Genomic DNA, 16,915 nt, shown 5'->3' with positions numbered 1-16,915 from the left:
ACACACACACACACAAACACACACCAGATGTGTGTTGATCTTCCACGGATTACGTTTTGGAGGTTCCTCTCTCATGGTGATTTGACATATTTTGTAAAAAATACTCATACGTCATTCTCATATTCAAACACTGGATGGAGCCACTCACACACACGACCGTAAAGAAAAGGCGTCACTGATTTGAAATCCTGAAACCAACATTTATTTCATTTTTTTTTTTTTAAACTTCATTTAAAATACAAAATATTTTGCAATATTATATTGTAGAGTAAACCATTTTGACAGCCGTTCATGCTTCTCATGTAGCTTCAACATTAACCAGAATGTCATATTATATCATATCATATACTGTATATCCTACTGTATGTTCACCAGTCACTAGAACATGTTTCCAGGGTATTCACACTCCAATGTGCCAGCTCATCTGCTCCATGCCGGCCATCCTTCTGTATGCTCCGAATTACAGTTTTGTTTTAGTGTTTTGTTTTGTTTGTTTGTTTGTTTGTTTTTATTTTAGATGCACACTCTTAAGAAGATGCGTCAGTTTCATCTTGATGTCTAGTTTAGGACAACAGCTTCACGGATGTGGTCATAAACTAGATCTGTCTGAAACGATACCTCCTGTCTAAGCGTGCGCCGTTTCGTAAAAAATACAGAAAAAAGGTGCATGAACTGTCAGAGACAGAAACAATACAGGTGTCACAAGAGCTCAGTCACAAGTTAAATAATCTCCTTTGATACCTGATAGGCTAAACATTTGAGCTAGCAAATCTACCTGACAAGTTCAAAAAGGAAAAAAAAATGAAAGAAATTAAAAAGAATTTTCACAGCAAATTAAAGAGTGAAAACTGTAAATAGTCTCATCTCACACTAAGCCATTTTGGGTCCTTCTGCCCATAAACGCAGCAGGGCCGACTGAGGTCAAGCTCTCACCTCCGACCCCAGCGCGTCTACGCTCAACTCAAGCCGTTATTTACAAAATACAACAAAAATATCTACATGTGGAACAGCTGACACATCGCAAAACCTAAAAACTTGATGCAAGTTATGATAAAAACCTAAGACGTGGAAATGTTTTGAATAACGAGGTCTCCTGCTGAGAGTAGGAGCAGACTGCTGGACACACATCAGAATCGTAGACGCTTATCCATGGAAATCGAAAGCGATAGTATACATCACGCTCGCTGTAACACAGTAGCATGCATGTGCTGCACACACACACACACACACACACATACACGCTCGCACACACACACGCACACACAGACTCACTCTCATTCACCCAGACATTCGCACACAAGCGTCATTCATGTACAGGTATATAAAACTCACGAGTGCTGCGCTCAGAACGTGACAACATACACAGATATAAGGTTAAATGCATAAACCAAAAGTCACCAGTGTGTTTTTTACCATTTGCAGTGAAACAAGCAAGAGTTTTTCATTCACATAAACAGATACACTTGTTTCCACATTCAGTTTTTCACTAATTTTTCCTCGCCCCCCGCCCCCGCGTTTTCTAAGTGCTACCGGTAACAGCAAGTCCCACTCTGATAATAGTCCGTGCCAGATGTTAGTCTGGTTCCTGTTGGCAGTTACCTGGTGAGCAGGTTGGCAGTAGTTTAGCTCCTCCTCAAGGTGAATGCATTAGGAGGAGGATGTTTTGGAAATGAACACATGAAGACATCTCACAAGGCATCCATGCCCTGACATCAGGTTTCCTGCACATTTTAATCCCCTCAGCCTTTATTTCTGAGATGGATGGTATGATTTGGTACACAGACTGATGATAACTGGGTGCATGATTGTCAACAAGGCCATAACAATCTGTTCCTCGCAACTAATGCCAGCCTACAACTGCGAAAAAAGGTCTTGTCTATGGTAGTTTTCAGCCCTGTTGGAAATTATTAAGAGGGGCAATATGTAAGAATTATAATTTAAAACACTGACAAGCTAATTAAATCATCAACTGTTATGCTATGTATTGTGTTGCTGATTATTTACTGAAGTTTGCATGCTAACCAGCTAGCCCCGGGCCTGAAAACCTTTCTCCCAGTAGTCCAAACGTAAATACTGGCTAGCTGCATGGCTAACTGAGCTAACAAGCTAACAATAACTACGTTCATGGACTACAGTTAGCAGCAGTTAGCAGTGACTGTGGAGATATGCCGACCCCATTTGTTGGGAGTATGAATTCTTACATATTGCACCTTTAAAGACTCGAGGAGGGTATCTGAAGTTAATAAGCCTGCACTGATGTTTCACAATACTTACTGACCACCTAGCTCACATAAAGGGTCTTAGTTTCAACACATTTCATAGACATTTCATTGAATGCCTAATGTAGTTTTGAATACTAGCATAGCCTTTAAAGTTAAAGTACAGTGGGATTCTGCTTGAACTGCACTGAGCCCAGGTCTGTCCAGTGTATGAAGAGGGATGTTGTTCTATGGATGTAAGTGACTGTTCTCTACAAAGGCACTAGAAACCGTGCTGAGAGCTTCTTCATCGCCAACATCGAAAACATCCAAAAACTACAGTGTGCACTCTCAGTCAACCTCGGCATGTAGGATCTTTTTTTTTCTGCAGCTAAGTTGAAATGCCATCAGGACACAATATCGGAGGGGGGGAGTGGTTATTTCTGATATTGCCATGATCACCTAAAACAAATGCCTGCTCGGTAGGCGATTTGGGGTGGAAGCACTTGATGACGCTGGATCAGTGACACTTCCATTTGGGTTCAGTAAGTGCTCGGGAACACGGAGCATAGAGGTTTCGGTGTTTAATACGCTAGATCAGAAAAGAGACGCAAACATTTAAAATTCGAAGTTAGGAAAAGCTTGAGAAAACACGAGGCTCAAAAACAGGTCGATTGGAAAGTGTGGGAGTTCTGGCTTGGCTGGCTGGTGTGAGAACGAGTGATCGAACACTGAGTTCAAAGTGTTTCTAGCCAGGTTTCCGATGAATACAAATGGACATCCCTGACCTTGAAATATAGCTTTCTTCTTATTCTATTACATATGTACAAACAGTTCATCTGTCTCGAAAAGACTGCTAGCTTCTACTTTGAGTCACACATTTCACAGCAGTGTCCACAAAGACACCGCTGCCCTTTTTTTTTCTATATATCGTACGCCATTGAACACTTTGACTGAAAAAAAGAGAAAACAATAAGAGGCGAACCCCAGTCACTAGTACGCGTGCACCATATACAGTCTCAACACGCAGCTCACCTCCGCAACAACTGACACAAGATGGTAAAATGCTTAATAGAATCATGATTTAGTCCATGCAGGTGTTGATGAGCGTGATTCGATGCATATTTGCCTGCCTGCGGGTCAAGTACTGTACTGTACTTTGATAAAATATATATTTTTGGATACATCATGTTTAGTGTGTTTGCAAAGGAGATCAAATGGCACTAACACGCACGCACGCACGCACACACACACACACACACACACACACACACACACACACACACTTGGCCACACTTCTGCTCAGTCCGAGTGGTGAAACTCCCTCTGGTACATTCCTTCTGCTTTTCTATATTGCTTCCTCTCCTTCTCAGAGTCCTCACATCCCTCGATTCACACCTTCTTTCCAATGCTCATTTGTGGGTGGGGGGGGGGTGTGGTGTTGGTCTTTGCCATGTTGAGTGTGTGTTGATCAGAGGAGGTCACAGTGTGACATGGGCCGGTGGGGTGTGGAGATGAGGGCGTTATCGGCAGTCTCGAGAGGCCCTTCGTTAGACAAACGAGTTCATGGCGTTGACGGGCGACGGGGCCTCCGAGCTCTCGTTGCCTTCGTGCGTGTCTTTCTCTTTCTTGCCGCTGTACTGGCCGATGAAGGAGCCGTCCTCATTGAACTGTCCGTCCCCGCCCTCCCCGTAGTCCACTAGGCTGTCGTCGCTCTCGTCGCGGCGCACCGTCCCGTTGGATGGCGTCCGGCTGCCCTTCAGTGGCTTGTGGTCCTCCGTGTCACTATAAAGGGTAGGAAAAGGTTGGATTTAAGGTTGTTGAGAAGGTAGCCAAGGCAGCTGGTCAAACTTGTTGTGCAGTGATCAGAAACCCTGGTGGCTAGCCGATTTTCAACGCATAAGCCTTAAACATGAGTAACCTGGCTTTTCCACTGCACAAATGCCTCATATACTATACATGAGAACAGAATACTCCAGTCAGCAACAACAATAAAAGGACTAATGTGTGACATGAAGAACATTGATCATCTTGATATGATGCAATGTACTTAGAAAGGTCTTAAAACATTGGGTCCTGGTATTCATGTGTATGTCACCTGACATGCACCACCCACCCAACATTTGCAGACCAAGTATATCTTCTCATAGACCAAAAAAACTCCCCAATGGTAGTTGACCCCCAGCAATGAGGACAATGCTCCCCTGCCAGTGTCAAACTGGCCCCTGATTTCCCCAGACCTCAATCTCATCGTGCATCTGTGGGACATGCCGGAACTAGTCCGTTCCGTGGAGGTCCCACTTTGCAACCCATAGGACTGTTTCATGACAGTGGAAGTTCCCAATAGCAGTGGCCTCCCCAGTGGGACATTTCAACCCACCACATCACAAAAACTGCCAAGGAATGGTCCGAGGAACATGAGAAAGACCTCAAGGTGTCGACCTGGCCTTCACATTCCTCAGATCCCAATCCCACAGACACCCCAAAAGGCCTTGACAGGTCAGAGCCAATTCTGATCAAGAGTGGGGCCTCCACATATTGGACTTTGGGATTGGGATCTGATCATTTCCATCAAGGGGGCAATGTCTGCAACATGGTTTGGGTGGGTGGTGCTTGTCAAGGGGCATCCACATGAATACCAGGACCCAATGACAGAACATTGCACTGTAACATCATCAAATTCACCTGTTTGCACTTTAACGTTGTGGCTGATTGGTGTATATTGCTGTTGTGTTTTCTACACAGTTTTCTAGAGTCAGTGTGTGTATTTTATTTAAAGAGTTACTATAATGCACAGTAACAGATTCTGGTTGTTGTACAGTGGGGAAGCTCAGCTACATCTATGCCATCTTATACTATAATGTTAGTGCTTTAAGCCTGGTTGCCTTTTAGATCTAGGGTTGGTGACCACCGCTGAAGGGGTATTTTTGCAAATGCGTGCCGTTCAGTCACTTGCAATACTTTACCTTCATATACGTTTTTCTAAAATGAGATGCTTTCAGTTTAGCATGCAATACTCAAAAATGCACTTTCCCCCCAAAGGATAGAGCCTGCTACCTTCTGTCAGTGCAGCATGTTCATCAGCTCGAATAACGTCCTACTCCAGTCAAAGTTAGGCAAGCTTTACACTCTATATACAATATAATTTAATTCTATCGTCAAGCTTGATGCATTTGCATTTACAGTAAAAAATAATAAATGAAGGAAGCTAATGAAATAGTAGTACATATCTAATGCTGATTTCTAGTGTTAATGTTGTTGCTGTGGTTATGGTTTTGACTATGCCAACCAGTATTATGACATAGTAAAACCAGTTGTGTTAACGAGCTTTCTCCTTGCTTTTAGTTTTGTCAGTCAGAAACATTTGGTCAGAAGACATAGCTCGCATGCATGCTGCTTTTGCCACATCTCATCTTACCTCTCCATAGACCTAAAACCCGCCGAACAAAACAAAGATAAGAATGGAAGGACACATGAAAAGCAATTCACGAGCCACAATGGGTGTCTTCTTTTATGCACTTCTGTTTAGACACAGATGGGACAAAGCATGCAGATGGAAGGCACAGTGACATCCACGTTTTCAGAAAGACACAGTTCATTCATTTATCCATTCATTCATTCATAGCAACTACTTTATATGAACGTATAGGCCTCTAAAATCTTGAAGAGACTTTAATCATAAGATGCTAAATATTCCTAGAAAAATATGATGGAAAACTACGACACCATATTGGAATTTGATTTTACTTGTTTTGAGAACAGTTAGCAAACTTGGCTAGCCAGAGATTAGATTATTTGTTAAAATGGACATAGTTGGACACGTTGTGTGAAGCTTGTGTTGATTAGGTGAGTTGGTCATTATGGGAATCAACACAAAGTAGTGCGGATCTTTGCCTTGCCTCTACGGAGTGCGTGGCAATGGAGTCTGGTGGGGAGAGTGTCTCTGCAGCCTGGTAAAATGTTCTACATACAAACAATCGAGTCAGGACACAATGGACGGGAAAAAATAAATGGCAAACACGCATTGTATGCTTCTCACCGAAGGGCATCGCTCACCTGTACTCTCCAAACGTCCCATCGTCCTCCTTCATGGGCTGGATCTCGGGGTCTTGGTGAGCGTCCTCTTTCTCTTTGACTGCGGAATACACACATTGTTCTCACTCAAATCTCCGTCCATTCACGCCGATCAAGCTTTAAAATACAGAGATAACATCACCTGGATATTTGCCACCCTTGTTCCTCTTGATGAAGCACACGATGAGAAGGACCAAGATGAGGAGGGCGATGGCACACATCAGCCCAATGAACCACCCCTGGGTGGCGATGTCTACCTGCCGGCTGGGGACAGCTGAGCGCGCAGAGGGTGGAAAAAACAAACATGAGCATCAACTGAAAAAAAAGGGTGGATTCTGTTTTCTTCATGCTGAGTGACACGGAGATGAACGGAAGCTGTAAACACTCAAATAAAATTTAGAAAAATGGGTTAATAAGTAATGATTGTTTAGTTGCTATAAAAAGGACGAGGAGAAAAACAAAAAGCCACAAGAAAAGCCACAGAAAAATTAACCTCTTAGTAATGATTTTAAGTGACATGCATGCAGCTATTGTACATTCACGTCTGAATGTAGCGCCGTATGTCTGATAACAGAAAGGGGATGGTGAAACGAGATGGCTAATACAGAAAATAAAAGCACGAGGACCATCTCATCTACACTGAGGCATGCCGCCTCACCTGGCACCGCAACCAACACTTCATCTGTGCTGTGGACCGTCGGGTCGGCCGGGTCTCTAGCTACCACGCGCACCCTATAGGACGACCCCGGCTTCAAACCTTTTATCATATGCCAGTGTGAGCCGTTTACCAGCTCCTTTTTCCAGTCGTCTTTACCTAGAATCGGTGCAGCGGATGGAGAGGGATTAGAGTCTAGGGAGCCTTTGGGGGCAAAAAATTTGTTTATTTCAAAGGATGTGATTATGGACCAAATCATGAAGCCTTACTGTTTTCTACCATATATTCCACATATACATTCTTATGGTGTCCAAAGTAATCCCAACTGATCACCGCACCCTCCTCCGATACCGACGTGTTAACTGTGCCGAACGCCGGGCCTACAGGTGGCACTGAGCGCACAAGAGAGAAAACACATCAATTTCAGACAGTAACAGTCACTTCCCAACTCATTTCAATACCTTAAAGGGACAGTTCACCCCAAAATCAAAAATACATGTTTTTATTCTTCTAACCTGTGGAGCTATTTCATCCTAGCTCTGTTAATTTTTTTTCTCTACAGCCAGTGAACTCGGCAACACACACCAAAACATCCGGGGTGGATAAATAGCAAAACAGGTATGAAGAAAAATACTATTTTTTGTTAACTGTAACGTGAACCGTCCTTGAAATATAAACATATATATAATTTTAAAGAAATAAAAACATCACAGGATAAAGCGGGTGCTGATCTGCTATGTTCAAGGAATTCACTTTTATGGTTTAACACACAAGAGAAATAATCATGGCTGTAAACTAACTTACTAGCTAACAGACAATACACCAGCTACTGCAACCTGATATCTACCAGTATCCAAAATTGAAGCAAAAAATGTCTGCTGTCTGTCCCAAATAGCAGAAATGTTTCGCTATACAATACACGGCAATACAGTTTTTGTTTTATGTCAGAAAACCTTCAAGAATAGTGTCAGATGCTGCCACAACAAAGAAACAGGTTAATTACTATACATGTAGCTGCTAAAAATGGCCATCTCAGTGACGACTCTTAAAACAAGTCAAACAAGTGCCAGTTACAAGTAAGACTTTACTGAACTTGTGAAACCATAATGAAATACAAATTAAAGCCATTAATATAACATAGATTTAAATTGCTAGACTTTCTAGCTGAGATGGACCATTTTTGGCAGAGCAGAGGGTAAGTGTAGGTATCTGGGGGAGGCAGACAGGGGACACGGGGAGTGCGCTTGTACCCTTGTGAAACGGGGGAGGCGGAGACTGAGTGACGGGGGAGGTTGGGTGAGGGGGCTCTGTGGGGCCTGAAAGAACACGGAAAAGAGTGAGACAACACACAAACGCACCACAGTTGACAGCGTACAGCAAAAAACAAACTGCAGAGCCTCGGCTCTACAGAGGAGAGTTGCTACCGACGTGCTGAGTGAGAACATGCTGCGACACCTCTCGGCCCTGAGATTCAGACTGAAGCTCGGCGCCTTTTTTTCAGCATTCAGATCACACGGAAATCCTCCAACTCTGAATCACAGCACTCCAGCATGCATATCATCGAGTTAATCACATGCGCAATCCAGCTTTTAGGCGTCATCGGGTGTTTAAATGTGTTAGTGCTGGGCTGAAAGTTTCACAAGCATCATGCGCAAGCTCTCAAATGAAAACACGTTCATTTGAAGAAAAATAGCAAACACAGGAAGTCTAGACCGCAGGCACGTCTACGTTTTAAACTACGTGGCATTGAGCGCAACCTACTCCCCTCAGGAGAGGACGCAAGCGTGGCTGCTTGCGGATGCCATGGAAGTCTTGTCACTACCAGACCCTATCTGCTCGCACGGACATGCTGACCTGCAGACATGCAGCGGTGGCTAATTCGACTAAAGAGAGCATCTATGCTACACTTTACTATTTCTGTTTCTAATGTCAGATCGTAAGGAATAACATGCAGGAGCTTCCAGTGGTAAACTCGGGTTACCTTTGCCCGTCTCTACAGTGGGCTGAGAGCGAACTTCAGAGAGAAGAAAAGAGAAAGAGACAGAGGGAGCATAAGATGTGGTGTACATGCCTGTGATTCCGACCCTCCTGCTCCTTACTTTGGTCGCTTAAATGATAAAAGACTTTGACCTTTTCCTCCAACTGTGCATGTAATTTGCTGCTCATGAAGCCAAACGACTAAGTAACTCACTTGTGTCCATGACTGTGAAGGCCTCCCGTGTGACGGTGGGGCCTGGGCCCTTGATTGTCTTTGCACTTAAGTAAAACTTGTAGAGCATGCTGGAGTTCAGGCTGTCCAGGGTAAAGGTGGTCTCATTGGCTGGGAGGTTCATGACCTTAACTGGCCCCAGTTCATAGGTTTTGTTGACTGCAGGGATGCAGAGAAGAGGTGAATGGAGTTCAAGAAATTGAAAGTTTTAAACTGAACAACAATCCTTTGTAGAAACACAGCATGACACTGTGTAGAACAGAACGGGCAGCGCTTCAGGAAGCTGTTAGGCCTTACCTGGTTGATATGTCAGTATGTATCCAGCGAGGCGTCCATTGTTTTTCACTGGTGGGCCCCATTCCAGAGTGAGCGAGTCCAAACCAGGCTTTACGACATTCAGAAAAGAAGGAGGCCCTGGGACTAAAAAACAAAAGCACAGCCACAGTCAGGGTCTGAATGTTGTACAGGACCTGTTCATGCTGCTCAGGGCTGAACACACTATAAAATCACTCATTGGTTGCTCTGCTCTCAGACTGTTTACCTGCATTCAAACAAAAAATGAGAAACTACTTGAATAATAAAAAAAAAGGAAACCACAACATTACCAATACCAAAATCTTGTCCTATTCCTAAAGATTGCAGCTTCTATTTAGAGATTACGACCTATGAAACCCTTTGCAATTACTTTGGAATGTAAAGAAATAACTGCTTCATAACACACTTTCCCAAAACGTCCAAAATGGCCTGGCAGAAACATGACATGCAAGATAACTCAAGATGAGAGAAATCTAAAAATGTCTTTATGCACGAGGCTCCTGGCAATACACACCTCCCTCGGGTGTCTCAAATCTCTTGCTGGGGCTAGGGGGCCCTTCTCCCTTGTTATTCAGGACCCTGATGGAGACGTTGTAGATGCTGTAAGGCTCGAGGCCTGGCAGACGGCCCTCGCTACGATTCCCGCTGAACGTCAGAACGTGCTCCTGCTGCTCAGCTCCCCCTGCTGTCTCGTGCAGGCCACGCTCTCGACGGTAGTACACCTTGAGGGACAGACACGAGGGGTTGACTCTTACATCGGTGCACCGCACTTCCGTTTTTCCTCATGGTTTCCGGTTAAGCGGAATAAAAGTGTTATCTCGTGTCGGTGGCTCAAATAGAGACTCTTTATTTTCCTGTTGCTCAATTGTGTGTTGTTTAAGGCATGGTAAAGAGTTGAGAGGTAACCATACCTTGTATCCCTGCAGTTTTCCTCTGACTGAAGGTAGAGACACAGGCTCCCAGTGGACTTCTGCAAGAGTGCTGTTGTGAACCATGATCTGGACACTATCAGGGGCAGACAAAGGCACTGCAGAGCAACGAGAGGGCAGTTATTTAAGCCTCAAGCCACAAAAGACCACTGGCAAAGTAACAAGTACGTTAACATTTCGTCGACTCACAGTCTTCTCCAGAGTATCCAGTCACTACATCAGCTTCTGGGCCGTTGCCATAATCGTTCAGAGATTGAACCTTGATCTCAAAGGGCACGTAGGTTGGCGTTCCGGACACGACGAACTGGGAAGCGTTGGCCACAGTCTTCGAGGACCAGTCCTCGTCCACGTCCTTCTGTCTCCAGTGTACTTTGTACTCCAGACCGGGCCCATTGGACTGAAACCCTGTCAGCGGCTAAACAGAATAATTTGTTGTTATTTGTGGAAAAATGACACCTTTTAAATCCTCGGCTGCTGTGAAATGTTTTCCAAGCCCGCAAAATAACAAAGCTTACTGTCCAGGAGATGACTAAGTTTCCAGGCTCTGTTCCTTCTCCCCGCACATCCGATGGATTGTCATCGGGAGCTACGAAAACCAAAAAGAGACGGTTCATTCAGTGATATTTTACGCAATGCCGTTTTTTTTTTCTTCTCAAGAGTGGCAGTGTTCATCACCTGCAGGGGTTGTCCTGTACTGGCTTGAGGACTGGCTAGGCTCGCTGAGGCCGACGTTGTTCAGAGCCTTGACTCTGAAGGAGTAGTACACGTACGGAGAGAGGTGTAACTGTGCTGTGGTGCTGGTGCCGGCAACCTCCGTCAGGTTGACCCAAACTCCTGGCTCGTGGAGCAGATCCTCGTATTGGATCAGAAACTCTGGAGACGAGTTAAAAAACACTCAGGACAGGAAAGACAAACCTTTCTTGCCGATAAGGACAACTATCGAGTTGCTGTCTCGTTTATTACAAACTTCCCCCCTCCCAGAAACTTTAACTGTGTCAGAACTTCCCGCACAACAGATGACGCTGACTTGGCAAATGCGTTTGTGTCACCGGTGACTGACTGTAGTGTTTAATTTCACATTTGCTGGTGGGGAAAGTCCGGTGTAGGTCAATAAACAAGAACTAAGCAGCAGCAACATTTCATACTCTGTGTGGGGCTGTTGTGTTCGTCTCCGGGGATCCAGGACAGCCGAACGCTCCTCTCCGTCTGGTCAGTCAGTTCCAGGTCAGTCGGTGGGTCGGGTTTCTCTGCGAACACAGCGAGGAGCCCGGAAGGAAAGAAGTGAAAACGCACCCACTGCTACTGATTACAAGCAAGCCTTCGCTTCTCTTTCTACACGCTTTTCAGTGGAAACAATTCTTTTGCAAATGAGGTTAAAGTTTTCTTTCTATGTTAGTTTACATGGAGACATGTAAACTAACATAGAGTTTAAGTGAAAAAAAACCACATCACTGCATAAAAGGTGCAATATATAAGAATTTGAGTCCAAAACATAAAACAATAAAATAAAATATTCAATCGAAGGTAAAGAAACAACCCCATTGACGTTATTTGGTGCAGTGAAACATCTTACAACACAAGTGTGGGAACTTCACAATGAAATAAAACATCAGCATCAAACTAAATGAATAATAACAAGCGGTACAATATGAAATGAAGAGAGCAATAAGAGCAATCAAAATAAAATAAACTAAAAGCTACAAAAGATCCTGATCTGTGGACATTGTTTACCGTAGACAATAGCCGGAGTAGGAGTAGCCTCTGAGACAGCGAGAAGCAAGAGTAAAGTACAAGAAGAGATCAGACGTTAGTGACGGAGAGTAGAAATGCCAGAAAAGCAGGAAAAAAGACTGATGTAATGTTAACCTGGATCAGATAAGAACAAATACCCACCATTGTTATTATTTAAAAGTAAACCATTGTCAGTTCTATGTTTGCTAAAATTCAGATTTCCTAAAAAGGTGCAAAGACCCTCGAAAACGCACCGACTACAGTCAGCATGGCGCTGGCCGAGTCCTGGTCCAGTGTGGTGTTCATGACGCAGGTGTAGGTGCCCTCATCTCCATCCGTCACGTCTTTGATGGTCAGACTGTCGGTGTCCACCAGGAACCTGACGACAGAGAATCAGAGGTGGATGATGCATTTCTCTTTTGTGACACCGCAGTTGTTTTTACGTGCCGTGGCTAACAAGCGGTTTGCACCTCTCATCGTCGGGTAGCTCTCCATTGTCTTTGAGCCAGGTCATGGTGGGGATGAGGGACGGGTCGTGTTTGACTTTACACTCAAACGAGGCGCTCATGCCTCTCTGGACCACCTTGTACTCTGGCTGCTTGAGGATGCGGGTGGGCTCTGGAAGACGGAATGACAAAGAGAGTTCGTATTATAGTCTTTAAACTGTTTAAGAGTTGAACCCCTTGTCCAGTCTCGTTCTTCTGAATTGTGGCACGATCCATGTCTGACCTTTGACCTCCAGGTACACGTGGTTCTCCTTGATCCCCAAGTTGTTGGTGGCAATGCAGGTGTACTTTCCACTGTTCAGCGGCTGGGCGACGTGGATCTCCAATGTACCGTTCTCGTGGATCACATAAGGGTCGCCGCTCTTAATGCTGGTCTGACTGTCTTTGAACCTGCACGGAAACGACAAATGATGTGATGATGTGATGTTTTTTCAGTCTTTAATGGTGCGTATCACGCAAAAAGACTTAAAAATACAAATTGAAATTTTCCTTCAGTGTTTCAAATAACAGCATTACCATGTGATGGTTGGTATGGGTGATCCAAAGGAGGCACAGTGAAGTAACGCGGGGTTGTTGGCGATGACCTGGTACACCCTGTTGGGTGGAGTGAGCACTCTTGGCGCCTCAGCTACGGAAAGAAGTACAATCCAAATCAGCGCTCGCTGCATCTTCCCCTCTCGCCTGCATATCCAAAGATCTTAACTCACCGAGAACGTTGACGAAGGCGTTGGCCATCAGGTAACCAAATTCATTGGAGGCGTTGCACTGGTAGACGGCGCTGGACCCTGACTGCACATTGCTGAGAATCACAGTGTCGTCATCCACCTTCCGAGTGTGGTCCTCGGGCGCATCTATTGCAAGACGAGAGACGGGAGGTTTCTTCACCACACTGCTGGGATTTGGGAGTTGAATTCCCACTACAGCTCTGCGCACTGATTCATACTCTCTGTTGCCGTCGGTCGCTTTGGATGTTAGTTTGTGTGATATATAGTACTTTTCTGTTTTGGACTCGTGGTGTCACTTTACTCACTCTCTATGCGGACTCCATTGACGAACCAGGTGATCTTCGGTTTGGGCTCTCCGCTGACTCGACAGGTCAGGATGCCGGTCTCATTGGGGGCGAGGATCAGGTTCCTGGGAGCGCTGACCCAGAAAGGAGCCGCTGTGGACGAGAAAAACAGAAAGAAACAAAGACAGAGTCATGACATTTATCTCACATTCATCTGAGTTTACCTACTTTAGCAACCTGATACAGGCACACAGAAACAGTTGCATCTCTGTAAATGTAAGATTTTAAATGTGTTGACTCGATATCATCCTCATAGCAACATTGGATCGAATCACTCCCTGTGATTATAGGTGCTGCCAGTACTGCCCATCTCACTGTGAATCAACACCTACAGTATGACTGAAGCTCCAGCAGCTTTTGGTGCATGATTTTTGTTTTTGCAAGCTTTGTTGAATCCCAACACATCAGTATAAGAAACCAAGATGAGTATCTTTACATGAGTTCTTGCTGTGAAATTTAAATCAAAGTACTTTCCAATTCCAACGCTACCTAAGAGCACTAACATCGCTCCGCGGGGTGCCACCAAAAGCGAAACAAAAATATAACTGGATTAATCTGCATACCTTTGACAATGACCTTGATGATGTGGTCCGCAGTGCCCAGCTTGTTTGTGGCCGTGCAGCGGTAGTTCCCGGCGTCGGCTTCACTCACGTCAGAAATCTTGAGCGTTTTCTGGAAGTTCTGAAAGGTCGTCCTGCCGCCCGGCAGCTCTCCTCCATCCTTCTGCCAGGAGATATCTGGAGTGGGCCTGTCACAGACACAACATGTTTTTCTGGTTGTTTTTGGTTCTTACTATTATTATTTTTAATTATTATCATTTTGGGCCTTTTTCATAGGACAGGTCAGCTGAGATAAGACGGGAAACTGGATGAGAGAGAGGGAGATTGACATGCAGCAAAGGGCCACAGGCTGGATCGGAGTCCAAACACTTATTGTGACAGTCTCTTTCAAAGAACATTGCTGTATAATACAAGAAAGCTTATTTCTGCCATGTCCAAGTTGCATCAAGATGTCTACTTACAAGCCCGCAGCAATGCATTCCAGCTCCAGAGTCTCCCCTCTCAGAACCATCTTGGTGCTGCTGGTGCCCAGAGGCATCATGAAGCGGGGGCGGTGCTCCCCCTCTGGGCTGTCTGAACGCATGAGAACACATCAACCAAATCAGAGCCTGACAAATTAGATTCGAAGGCTCCTCTTGCCACACTGTGAACACCAGAGGGGCTGGGGTGAAACCACGAGCTACGAGGGCCGTTCATATTCTCGTGAAGGAAATTGGTGGTGGAAACCTGGACTATCAAATGAAGAGTCATGAAGTGATTTGTCAACGTGTATAGAGGGGATAGTAAACAAGTGAGTGATGACCCAACACAATGTAGTAAACGTTTTTTTTTTCTCTTGTATCTCAGAATCGGAGAGCGCGAGGAAGCTCCCGGAGAGGGGTAGCCGTCAGTTTGTTGCTATGACAACACGCGGAGGTTCTTGGTAGATAGCGACCACCGATCTCACACACATCCCTCTGAAGTTCCTAATGGAAGGATCTAGACATCTTTAAGGTCACTTTGCTGAAAAAGGTCAGGAAATAGATAACGAGTGATCCTTCCTTACTTCTAAAGTTGGAAAAGGGGCAGCGCCACGTTAGAATAATGTGGTGTAGAACGCTTCATACTGTGTGCCGCCATCTTGGATAAACATTGAGGGTGTGCCTGATTGAGCCTATCATGAGATCAGTCATAATTTGTGTGTGTGTTTGTCACTCCAGGGGAGATGCAGTTAGCTAACATTTATTGTGATGCATGCTCTGAAGGTTGCGCAAACCGTCTTAGGTATTTGATGTTACCTGCACACGGAGGCAATCATGGACATTTTTGCTGTGTAATAAGCATTGCATCCTGCATGACAGGCAGGTCGTTGTTAGGGTTTGTCCGACTCTATCCTTAAAACTTTAACTTGCATAAGGATGTGCCTCACAAAACCGGATAAAAATGGGAGAAACCTGAGGGCGAGTTTGTTAATGTAGTCACAAAGGAGGGGACTGAGGTTGCGTTAAAGGTGTATGTCGGGTATGGTTAGGCCAGGGTGTGAAAAACAGGGCTGGGTTCACACTGATGGGGGCTGAATGGGAATAAACCAGCAGCACTCACCGCTATAGAAATCAGAGATATTGTATAAAGCAGCCACAGTCTCATTCATTGTTTCCACTGAAATACAACAGAAAGTGATAAGCATGCAGGACTAGGACAGGAAACAGGAAATGCAATACTTCACAATGCATTTGCTTGTGAAAATGTATCACAAAACATGGGTATAACACAACAGTTAAATCATTGCCATCGCTATTTGCACATTAATTAAAGCTAGAGGCCTTCCAAAAAGCGAGGAGGAGGTAGAAAACATTAAGTACAGCACAAAAATCCATCTAAGGCTAACACAGCCTAAGAAAATAAGATTAAATGATGCTACATGACCAAATATCTGACCTTTAAGGGGCAACGTGTAAGAAATTTGATTTTAAGACATTCAAAAATAAATTAAAACTATCGGCAGAATGTGAAGAAATCTTGAGGTTATGTCAAAGACTGCTATAGAAATATCTACAGGAGTTAGCATGCTAACCAGCTAGCATTGGGCCTCCCATTTGTCCTAAGGTGTAAACACCAACCTTACCTGAATAGCCCAAGGAGCTGGATGGCTAACTAAGAGAGATAACAATAAATACTGGTGATATGCTTCCCCCCCAACTGTTGAGAGTATGAATTTAAAAGGCCAGTTCTTACATAAATCATCTTTAATTTTCACCTAAAAATTAAAGTCATTGTTTGCTGTATTAGAATTGACTGAGTATAGACCAAATTCATGGTAAAATGTCATTAAAAAACATTTCTTTTACATTCATTTTTTGTGAAAGAGATATCCTTAGCCGAAGTGTCAACGTGTCGACTTACTGTCCAGCACGGTCACTGAGATCGGCTGCTTCTGCTGGATGGTTTGTGTGTGAGGGAAGCGAGCGTAGCAGATGTAGTCCGACCTGCTGTCTTCTGGGAGGACATTCGAGAAGTACAAGTCTCCGTTCAGAGCCTGGGACACTCGTTGATCCAGCGGTAGCTTCTGGAAATCTGAAGAAGAGGAAAAGAAAGAGTTAGAAATGTTGATGAGCGAGACGCTTATTTGATTTAGGGTCAGTAGGGCCTATTTTCCATCAGTTTTCTTTTCCTTTGTTTGTCTGCCGTTG

At 44.5% G+C, this 16,915-nt stretch overlaps 1 protein-coding gene across 11 annotated transcripts in view; it reads right to left on the bottom strand.

Annotated features, from left to right (window-relative positions):
* Nucleotides 1-1,734: 1,734 nt before the first annotated feature.
* The window catches only part of nrcama (neuronal cell adhesion molecule a), a 57,959-nt gene continuing 42,778 nt past the window's right edge, over nt 1,735-16,915 (bottom strand). For 2 of the 11 annotated variants that reach the window (XM_037121875.1, XM_037121876.1), the window contains 25 exons: nt 16,629-16,799; nt 14,708-14,819; nt 14,250-14,434; nt 13,648-13,779; nt 13,325-13,468; nt 13,134-13,245; nt 12,841-13,007; nt 12,582-12,729; nt 12,366-12,490; nt 12,112-12,141; nt 11,526-11,627; nt 11,056-11,253; nt 10,896-10,966; nt 10,570-10,795; nt 10,363-10,478; nt 9,966-10,173; nt 9,434-9,556; nt 9,119-9,295; nt 8,909-8,941; nt 8,178-8,243; nt 7,197-7,319; nt 6,931-7,086; nt 6,415-6,546; nt 6,255-6,333; nt 1,735-3,983 (listed from right to left, as the gene is read on the bottom strand). In XM_037121875.1, coding sequence (XP_036977770.1) covers nt 3,749-3,983; nt 6,255-6,333; nt 6,415-6,546; nt 6,931-7,086; nt 7,197-7,319; nt 8,178-8,243; nt 8,909-8,941; nt 9,119-9,295; nt 9,434-9,556; nt 9,966-10,173; nt 10,363-10,478; nt 10,570-10,795; nt 10,896-10,966; nt 11,056-11,253; nt 11,526-11,627; nt 12,112-12,141; nt 12,366-12,490; nt 12,582-12,729; nt 12,841-13,007; nt 13,134-13,245; nt 13,325-13,468; nt 13,648-13,779; nt 14,250-14,434; nt 14,708-14,819; nt 16,629-16,799 — 3,371 coding nt within the window. In that variant the 3' untranslated portion in view covers nt 1,735-3,748. The remainder of the gene's footprint in view (nt 3,984-6,254; nt 6,334-6,414; nt 6,547-6,930; nt 7,087-7,196; nt 7,320-8,177; nt 8,244-8,908; nt 8,942-9,118; nt 9,296-9,433; nt 9,557-9,965; nt 10,174-10,362; nt 10,479-10,569; nt 10,796-10,895; nt 10,967-11,055; nt 11,254-11,525; nt 11,628-12,111; nt 12,142-12,365; nt 12,491-12,581; nt 12,730-12,840; nt 13,008-13,133; nt 13,246-13,324; nt 13,469-13,647; nt 13,780-14,249; nt 14,435-14,707; nt 14,820-16,628; nt 16,800-16,915) is intronic. The other 9 variants (XM_037121877.1, XM_037121878.1, XM_037121881.1 and 6 more) reach the window with 6 other exon arrangements.

Source organism: Acanthopagrus latus, chromosome 14 (genome assembly GCF_904848185.1).
Source record: "Acanthopagrus latus isolate v.2019 chromosome 14, fAcaLat1.1, whole genome shotgun sequence".
Taxonomy (NCBI): Eukaryota; Metazoa; Chordata; class Actinopteri; order Spariformes; family Sparidae; genus Acanthopagrus; species Acanthopagrus latus.
The sequence above is the reverse complement of the archived record's forward strand: the minus strand, read 5'-3'. Positions and strand labels throughout refer to the sequence as shown.